Source organism: Notolepis coatsorum, assembly GCF_963971535.1.
Source record: "Notolepis coatsorum genome assembly, chromosome: 1".
Taxonomy (NCBI): Eukaryota; Metazoa; Chordata; class Actinopteri; order Aulopiformes; family Paralepididae; genus Notolepis; species Notolepis coatsorum.
In genome coordinates, this window is record NC_140165.1 from 256,169,336 (window position 1) to 256,179,981 (window position 10,646).

At 44.9% G+C, this 10,646-nt stretch overlaps 1 protein-coding gene across 1 annotated transcript in view; it reads right to left on the reverse strand.

The window, feature by feature from the left end:
• rsf1a (remodeling and spacing factor 1a) overlaps window positions 1-10,646 on the reverse strand; it is a gene marked incomplete at its 5' end in the record, with an annotated part of 131,571 nt that overhangs the window by 72,585 nt on the left and 48,340 nt on the right. Inside the window, one exon of the mRNA XM_084309868.1 lies at window positions 7,582-7,736. Within this exon, the coding sequence (XP_084165994.1) occupies window positions 7,582-7,736 (155 nt within the window). The remainder of the gene's footprint in view (window positions 1-7,581; window positions 7,737-10,646) is intronic.

Below are 10,646 nucleotides of genomic sequence, written 5' to 3' on the forward strand. Positions count from 1 at the left end.
AACGTTACGACATTAATATGCAGACTCCAAGGTAGATGGTTACAGGGTTGATGCTGAGTAATTGTATAATAATTATTGTCGCTGTTTTAATGGCATTTGAATGAGCAATTTAACTGTGATTCGATCCTACCTTGGACTAACTGCTCCGACCGATATCTTTATTGAAACAATGTATGATAACAGGTGGTGTCAGGTGTCGCCTATTACCATCCCCGGATTAATTAATGAATGTGTTTAATTCTATTCTTACATAGGTTATGTCATTTCAGCCGTTGTGCCTGATCAGAGGGACAGCTAAAGGGGTGCACTTTGACCATAACCCCTTTTTTCCCTTCCTTTTTTTGTCATTGTTTAATTGACATTGTTCACACAATTTTGCACAATTAACCTGTGACCCGATCCTGCCTTAGACTATCGGCTGGGATGCTTTAATTTAATTTTGTTTTGAATTTTCCTATACCCTTTTGGGCTATAACAATGCGACGTTGAAGCGCAGATTCGGAAATAGATGGCTGCAGGTTGAAGTGGAGTTATTATTTAATAATGGCTATTTTTACCATTATGGTTGTCTCATGTTGGGGCCAGGGCTCAGGTGGGTTTCGACCGATATCTTTATTGAATTTTATTTTTATTATTATTTGTGTTTATTGGACTAGTGGGGGTTTACTCAGGGGTTTATCTAGAGGGGGGTTGGAGTGGGGAGCGTCTTATTGATCCATGTCTCTAGTGGGAAGTGATAGGAAGATGACCATCCTCAGTGGATGGGGCATAGGGTGGGGATTGGAGAGTGGGTATAGGGGGCCTTATAATAGGACGGGTGGGTTAGGGTTTAGAGTAGAAGGAGGGGGGGTTGTAGCTGGGGTGGTATTTTTATGTGTTTTATGTACTGTTGTCTTATATGTGTGTAATTGTTCCTCCTCTGAACTCCTGGGATTGACCGTCCGGGCCCGCCGGGATCAGCACCTCTGTACTCAGCCTGGCTGCACTGGTATGTTCTCTACGCATTTATACAAGCTCGACCATGGCTAAATTGAATATTTTAATTTGGAACGCAGGAGGGCTTAACGCCCCACACAAGCGTGCCAGTGTCCTTTGGCTATTGAAGAGGAGAAATATTGACCTTGCTCTCCTTAGTGAGATGCATTTATTGGTAGGTGACGTGTCAAGACTGGCAAATCGGCAATATCACGTTATCTCCTCATCCTCAGCCGATGATAAGACGAAAGGAGTAGTCATAGTTACAAGACGTAACCTTGATATCAAAATCTTGGATGTATGGTCGGACACGGAGGGAAGGATTACTATAGCAAAAGTTGAATTCTTGCATAAGAAGATGGCTATAATAGCATTGTATGCTCCTAACACATTTGATTCAGCGTTCTATAATACAATCACGAAGAATATGTTGGAACTTAATGGATACGCTCTCATTGTGGGTGGCGATTTTAATGCGTGCTGGGATGCGGAGATGGATAGGTCCGGGCCCTCTGAAACGAGCGACCAGAAACGGGCCTCTAAGGCCCTTAGGATGTGGGCCAAAGACACGGGGCTCACAGACCTTTGGCGCTTATGCAACCCCACCCTCAAAGATTACTCTCACCTGTCAGCCAGACACAAAAGCTTCTCTCGAATTGACTATGCATTCGCGTCCCCTAATATGTTTGATAGTTTCGATGTCTCATTGGTTCCCTTGGCTCTCTCAGACCACAAGGGGATTTTCCTTACGGCAACCTTTGGCAGGCTCTCCGCAAGAGCTCCCAGATGGCGTTTTAATTCGACCTTGCTAAAGAACGATGACTTCTGTTCTGAGTTCAGGAGTAAACTAGCTGAATTTTTGCAGATCAACGTTGGCACAGTAGAAGACCCTAGGGTCCTGTGGAACGCATTGAAAGGATTCATCAGGGGTCATGTCACACTATTTGCCTCCAATTTGCGGAAATCCCGGTCAAAAAAGCTAGAAGGACTGGAATCATTATATGCGGACCTATACGCATCCTTGCAAACTAACTATAATGAACGACTAAACACACAACGTAAGATAGTCAAAAAAGAAATAAACTCCATACTTAAACAACAGTCTGAGTTCTTGATACATAGGACAAGACAAAATTACTATTTTCACGGCTCCAGACCTAGCCATCTATTGGCAATGAAAATACGCTCAAATGATCATTTCTCGGATATGCCCTCGATTAGGACGAGCCAGGGTGCAGTCACTACTGATTCGAAAAAGATCAATGACACTTTTAAAGAGTTTTACTCACAGTTATATAGCTCAGAGGGTAATCTTGATGACTCTAAATTTGAATCGTTCATTGGCGGGCTTGAGATACCCCACATTTCTGAGGAAGAGGCCAAGGAACTGGGGAGACCGATTACTCTCGTAGAATTGAGGGAGACGATTGTTGAAATGCAGAGGGGTAAGGCACCAGGCTGGGATGGTATTCCACCCGAAGTGTATTTAGCTTTCTGGGACCAACTGGGTCCATTGATGCTCGATATGATCAATTACGCTATCGAACAAGGGGAGTTCTCAAGAGATGTCAATATGGCGTTGATTTCTTTACTTCTCAAGAAGGACAAAGATCCCAATGATTGTGGCAGCTATAGACCCTTGAGTCTTCTCGGGGCCGATTTAAAGGTGTTTGCCAAGGTGCTGGCCCGTCGCCTGCAGAGATTTATGTCTGTATTGGTACACTGCGATCAAACTGGTTTTATCCCGGGGCGTCTGGCTGCAGATAATCTTAGGAGGCTGTTGCATGTAATCGATAACAGTAAAGACAATACAACTCCATCCACAGTTCTGTCTTTGGATGCCATGAAGGCGTTTGACAGACTTGAGTGGTCATACCTGTGGAAGGTACTTGAGGTTAGGGCTGGGCGATATAACGATAAATATCGCGATATATTTTAATAATCGATATCGAATATCGATTTTTTTTTTTTTTTTTTTTTTTTTATTTTACTTTTTTTTTACCTGCAACAGGGCAGTTTTAAAACCAGAGACAGTGGACAGACTTGTCTTTCTTGCCTGCAACTTAAAGTAATGGCTTTGCTTGTCCAAATGACAATACTGACCAAATTCAGATTTCTTTTTCTCTTGTCCATTTATTTTGTTTGCTTTCTAATTTAAAATACAGTTTGAAACCGTCTGTACACAGTAGGCTATGTGTGCTATCAGAACTAGACTCCAGTCACGAGTCACAGTGCACATGTGCGGTGGTTTGTCCACCAAAAAAGCGCCAAAAGATCGAAAATAAACTAGCAGAGCCAGAACTGTTCAACTCCTCTGGAGCCACAGCCAGCAGAGAAGCCGGTTTACTTTAGATTTTAAACCAGCTGCAGCCTGAGAACTGGAGTGTGAGGGGATGTAACACTAAAGATGGCGGCAATGACAAAGAATTGCTGCAAAATAAACATACATCTGTTGTTAAAAAAAAAAAAAAAAAAAAAAAAAAATTATATATTTTTTTATACTTATAACAATTCGATAATTATCGATATCGAGAAATAAAATAAAATTATCATATCGTTATCGCGATATGATTTTTTTCCATATCGCCCAGCCCTACTTGAGGTCATGGGTCTTGGAAAGAGTTTTATTCATATGATTAAAGTCCTGTATGCCTCGCCGTCTGCGATGATACTGACAGGCAAAAACTGTTCCACACTCTTTCCAGTCTCCAGATCTTCTAGACAGGGTTGCCCTCTGAGCCCGGGACTGTTCGCGCTTTCCCTCGAACCTTTGGCCCAATTTATTAGGCAATCGGAGGACATCGTCCCCATAATGGTCAACAATACTCCACACAAAATTGCTCTCTATGCGGATGACCTGCTGATTTTCATGGACGACCCCTCCCGGTCGGCCACAAAATGATTGAGGATAATCGACGACTTTGGTAAATTGTCAGGTTTTAAGATTAACTGGAACAAATCAGCCTGCCTACCTCTTAATGAACTGGCCAAGGCGGTACGACTACCAGCTGATATCCCCATAGTAGAACATTTTAAATACTTGGGCATAGAGATATTCCCCACGCTGAACCAAACTACTAAGTACAACTTCACGGGTACTTATGATAAAATACGCCAGGATCTAGACAGGTGGTCGTCCCTTCCTAACTCCTTGCAAGCCCGGGCTTCCATAATCAAAATGAACATCCTGCCTAGGATAAATTTTATTAGCTCAATGCTCCCCCTGCCCCCTCCAATGGACCACTGGCGCAAGGTACAATCGATGGTATCTAGGTTTATCTGGAATAACAAACGCCCGAGAATCAAAAGGGCTACTACTCAACGTAGAAAACAAGATGGGGGCCTCGCAATCCCTGATTTTAAACTTTATTTCTGGTCCTTTTCACTGAGACCTCTGATGTGCTGGCTATACCCTGTAGAGGCTGTATCGTGGCGCTCCTTAGAAGCGGCGGCGGTATCTCCGCTAAGATTGCAGGATGTAGTGTACTCCACTGTCTCTATTTCGAAATGCCGGCTGAGGTATGGACCGATCATAACTCACGTGATCCAAACGTGGCGTAATGTACAGAGGTCGTGTGGGGTTAAATGCCCTTGGCACCTGGACTCTCCAATTTTTAATAACCAGCAATTACTTGTTGGACACAAGCCGGTTAATATTCCTCAATGGCAAAGGAGGGGAGTGCATACTCTGGAGGATATTTATGATAAGAACGGCCTCCGTGCGTTTCAGGACTTAAGAGAATTTTATGATCTTCCCGGCAAGTCCTTCTTTCTTTACCTTCAACTAAGGTCAGCACTGAGGGCGCATGGCGTACCGTGGGCTCAAGCCTTGCACCCACACCCCTTCCTCAGGCTCATAGTGGACAGGACGACATCCAGAGGGTTTGTCTCCGACTTTTATACGCTCTTAATTCAATCCACGTATAAAAATGTATCATTGGATACAATCTGGCGTGTGGATATCCCGGAGTTGGAACCCGAGTTTGACTGGGATGATGTTTGGGCAAATGTGGCATTATCTTCCCGCAACCCCAATCACCAGCAAATTACTTTTAATTATATTCATAGGACCTATCTTACACCTAGGAAGCTATATGCTATGGGACTGATAACCGACTCTCGGTGCACTTTGTGCTCTCAGAAGGCCACGGGCACTTATATGCATATGTATTGGGATTGCCCTCCAGTGGCCCGCTTCTGGAGGTCAATAACGGACAAACTTTCAGATCTGTGTGGCTTAACTATCCCATTCACAGCTGTTACGCTACTCCTGAACGATATAACGACACTACCCGCTTCCGTACAACTGAAAAGGGTTGTCCTAGCGGGCGTCACAGCAGCGAAGAAGCTGATTGCAATGAGATGGAAGGAGCCTGAGAAGCTTACAATGATTAACTGGTCCCTAACTCTATTGGATGTGATTTATCTTGAGATATCCACAGCCCGGGTGATTGGGGTGGGGCAGGCTGGAATTGACCTGTGGTTCGCAGCAGCTGAGAAGGTAAAGACCGCAGTGTGCGGCTGAGCGGGGTTGAGGTGCGTGTTCGGGTGAGTCCGGCGGTCTCTTGGGAGGGGGAGGAGGAAATGTTTTGTCTGTCTTGTCTTTTGTCTTGTCATCTTGAGTTTAGCTGGGGATATTATGGGGGGGGCAGCTATTTAACTATTTCTTCACCGTTTGGCCACTTTTACACGGTCTCTGTGAGTCTATGGAACACCTCTACAGGTTTTTGTTTTTTCATGAAGGTTCATTGCTCTGTTTTCTGGTCGTGTGCTCAAAAAATGGTCCTTGTGGTGGATTGGAGATGTACGTTTTATTAATATAGGGTCACACGGCCGGGAATCGGGGCTGAACACTGGGAAAGACCATTTATTAGATAGTACCCCTTGGAATTAAAATTTAGAAGGTTGAACTCTGTTTTCTTTTCTCTTGTCTGTATAATTGTTAGTCGGTATTATTATTATTGTTTTGTTATTTTCTTGTGTTTCTAGTTCTATGTATTGTGATTGTGGTTAATGTGTTGTCTTGTTTCATGTGAATAATAATAAAAAATTTGATAAAAAAAAAAAAAAAATCCGGTGTGGGTGGATTTGGATGAAGGGCGCTTGTTTTTATTATAGCCTCCTCCCGTTTTGCCAGTACTGTGGTAAAACTGATAGCGTGTGGTTTAGGAACAGGGAGTTTTTCACAAATCCAGCGCTCCCCTTCTTGGCTGTGACGTGTGACGTAGTCACGTTACATTCGGAGACAGACAGTCGATCTGCCAATTACGTCCCACGGCTTGCCTCTTCTTCTTACCACCAATCAGAAGCTCTCGTTCGTTTATTTACCTCCGGATTGTCAGCCATTACTCTACTCGGAGCTAACGTTATCTCCCCGCCAGCCACATTGACAAGTACCAGCGCTTATACATTACTGGCAAATGTCTTGTTGCACTTGTGGCAACGAGCGTTGTCAGCATCGACTTTAGTAAAATAGACCCAGACTTTTGAACATTTCGTTCTGTCCATTATGAGAGCAGAGCTGTCTGTGGCAGCGCAGCACCCGTGTCTGTGTGTGTGTGTGTGTGTGTGTGTGAGTGAGTGAGTGAGTGAGTGTGTGTGGGAGGGAGGGGAACAGAGGAGAGCACAGCAGGCAGAGACACAGGCAGGAGAGATAATAGACAACTACCAACAAGATTAGTTTGCGACGTTTAAATTCCTAAAAAAAAAATCCATAATTTCTCGAGTACCGATAGCAGTACCGATGACGTCGGAGCTTATAAATACCAAAAAAAAAAAAAAAAAAAAAAAAAAAATATATATATATATATATATATACAGTTAAAAAAAATATTATAATACAATAAATATCGGTTATCGGTATCGGCTTGAGGAGCATAAAGTTATCGGTATCGGTGTCAAAAAATCAATATCATGCATCCCTACCAAACACCCCCCTCTCCACCAAACACCCCCCTCTCCACCAAACACCCCCTCTCCACCTCTCAACCAAACACCCCCCTCTCCACCAAACACCCCCCTCTCCACCAAACACCCCCCTCTCCACCAAACACCCCCCTCTCCACCAAACACCCCCCTCTCCACCTCTCAACCAAACACCCCCCTCTCCACCAAACACGCCCTCTCCACCAAACACCCCCCTCTCCACCTCTCCACCAAACACCCCCCTCTCCACCAAACACCCCCCTCTCCACCTCTCCACCAAACACCCCCCTCTCCACCAAACACCCCCCTCTCCACCTCTCAACCAAACACCCCCCTCTCCACCAAACACGCCCTCTCCACCAAACACCCCCCTCTCCACCTCTCCACCAAACACCCCCCTCTCCACCAAACACCCCCCTCTCCACCTCTCCACCTCTCCACCAAACACCCCCCTCTCCACCAAACACCCCCCTCTCCACCAAACACCCCCCTCTCCACCAAACACCCCCCTCTGCACCAAACACCCCCCTCTCCACCTCTCCACCAAACACCCCCCTCTCCACCTCTCCACCAAACACCCCCCTCTCCACCAAACACCCCCCTCTCCACCAAACACCCCCCTCTCCACCTCTCCACCAAACACCCCGCTCTCCACCAAACACCCGCCTCTCCACCGCTCACCAGGATCTTGGTTCTGCTTGCCCGCTGCGTGGTCGGGGCTGGTGGGCCCGCTCTGGTCTGGACCCTGGCTCTTGTCCTGCTCTGGACCCTGGTTCTGGTTCATGTCTACCTGGGCCTTCAGGACCTCCAGAGCCTCCGCCAGGTCGTTACGAGTCCTGAGAGACAACATGACGAACAGAAGAGAAGAAAGGTTGAGTCGGAATGGAATAGAAAAGCATAGAATGGAGTCAGAATAGAATCGTAATTTAATAGAACAGATTAAAATAAGAAGTCTCCATAGATACCATGTGGAATACAACAATAACATCACAAGATGGTGCTGAGTCTCAAGTAGGAGGGGGTCTGGAGGGGGGCTGAGTCTCAACTAGGAGGGGGTCTGGAGGGGGGCTGAGTCTCAACTAGGAGGGGGTCTGGAGGGGGGCTGTGTCTCAACTAGGAGGGGGTCTGGAGGGGGGCTGAGTCTCAACTAGGAGGGGGTCTGGAGGAGGTCTGTGTCTCAACTAGGGCTGGGCGATATGGCCTCTAAATCAGCGGTTCTCAACAGGGGTGCCGCAGAGAGCTGCCAGGGGTGCCTTGAGATTTAAAAAGAATTTTTTTTTTATATTATTTTTGGATTACAGACAATTATCACTTAAGTGCTGCTATCTGTTGCAGCTGCACTGCTTTCCATGAAAATACCATATTTGGATAAGTTTGACCATTTCTCAAAATCATTATTTAATAAAACACAGAAAAGGATCAAGTTACTCTGGATAAAAAAAAAACTTTACAGACAACATTGAGACAAAGCTTCCCGACGCATCTCCATCCAAACTCTTGGAAGAACTCATTGAAATCTCATCCGATACCACCTGGAGAGCTAGTTTCAGAGTGTGGAGCTGAGTACCAAGTATCTCATGATGCAGCAGTTAAGGTGTTGATACCATTCAGCACCACATATCTGTGTGAAGCTGGCTTTTCATCCATGACAGCTCTGAAAACAAAATATAGGGCCAAGTTGAGCCTTGAGGATGACATGCGTGTTGCCTTGTCAAAGATCTCCCCACGTATTGACCGTATTATTAGCCAGCAGCAGCAGACCTCGCATTGAGCTAGAAATGTCCACTGAGTGAACGAGTGCTTATTTTTTGTATTTATTTATATTTTTTGAGAAACGGTAACTTGGTGATCCTTTTCTGTATTAAAAAAAAATACATGATTTTCTGTTTTTGAGAAATGGTCAAACTTATCCAAATATGCTATTGTTGGGGAAAATGTGTATGAGGTGGACTAGTTTAATATAGGTCAACTAGCAGTGCTGAAAGACGGTCTGGCTGACGTTCTTAAAACAATTTAGAACAGATGGACATTTCAGTACGGCATGTTGTGTGCTGGTAATCTCGTACATTGTGTGCTTTCATATCTTGTTATTTTCTCTCTTTCACACAGGCACAGCACACACACACAGACACACGGACACACACGTACACAGACACACACAGTCGCACAGATATACACACCGACACACACACACTCCCTGTGACACAATACACACATACAATACACATACGTCTGTACGCGGACGCACGCACACACAGACACACACACACATACACACACACACACACACACACACACACACACACACATCTCACTCTCTACATCATATCGTGTGTGGACATCATATCTTGCTTATCTCTCTTCATGTTCTCTCTCCGATGTTAAATCTACGTATCATCTTAATGTACGTCATGTCAGATCTGACATGATATGATACGTCATCATATCTGTCATGGGGGGGCAGGACTGAGAGGGGATTTAGGGACAGGCAAAGGGATCCAGGACAGAGTGTTTTTGTTCAAGCTGTGGTGATCCTCTTTGACCCATAGCTCTTGCTGTTAAAGAACTTCTTTTCTTAAATAAATTACCTATTTGTTACAATTGGAAATATCGTCTCCTGCTGTGTTAAACAACCTTTCCACAACATTTGGTGACCCTTGACCTGTAGACCGCCCTGCCGGGCCCCCTCACACGGCCAGCTCCGGACCTCTCCCGTAGAAATTCTGCCGGTTGTCGACAGAAAGGTAAGCGTTGGGCTTGTTATATAAATATCCGTCAGAGTTTCTGCGGGAGGGAAAAGTTGAGCTGACTGTGTTGACGAGGTCTGGATGGACGGCTAAAAAGAACACGATTGATGAAGGTGTTTACACTGGGGCGATTCCTCTTTTAACAGTGGCGGCCACTAATCAATTTTAATTGCATGTTTTCGACCTCTGGTCAAATTTTTCTCCATCTCCCTTTTTCCTGAGTTCTTTACGACACTCCACACACTTTCAAAACAAAAACTGCTGAAGATAGCTCATTCTGGGCGGAAAGCCAGCTCCCAGGTCTGGGCGTTCTGCCAAGAGAGATAGCTCTCTCTCTCTCTCTCTCTCTCTCTCTCTCTCTCTCTCAATTCAATTCAATTCAATTCAAATAGGCTTTATTGGCAGGCCAAATCAAGTCCAATATACAAACAATAACATATATATTATTAAGTCAATATCTTTCTTAATTTTATATCATTCACAGTGGTCAGGTATTCTGTTCCAATATTCTATATAGTTTTCTTTTTGTTTTGAGGTTATTTGGTTGGGCCAGATTTTTTGGTATCTGTCCTGAGGCATTTGTGGGCAGAGATTTCTGACTAGCTGGCAGAGGGGACTCTTATCTGGGTTCATCTCTTGGCTCTGAAGGGCTTTGTAGTGGTAGGAGTGGGGGTCACTTGATTGGAGGTGTGTGTACAATTTTATGGCTCGCTTTTGAATTTGAGTGATTAGGGGGTATTGGCCGAGTTCTGCCCTGCATGCATTATTGGCAGTGTGTCTGTGGACCTTAAGTAGGTTTTTGCACAATTCTGCATGCAGTACTTCTAATGGGTGTTTTTCCCATTTTGGGAAATCTTGGTTAGTTAATGGACCCCACACTTCACTGCCATATAATATTATTGGATTTATTACGGAATTTAGCTTGTGAGGTTGTTGCTACAGAGAGGCTAGCCTCTCTCTCTCTCTCTCTCTCTCTCTCTCTCTCTCTCTCTCTCTCTC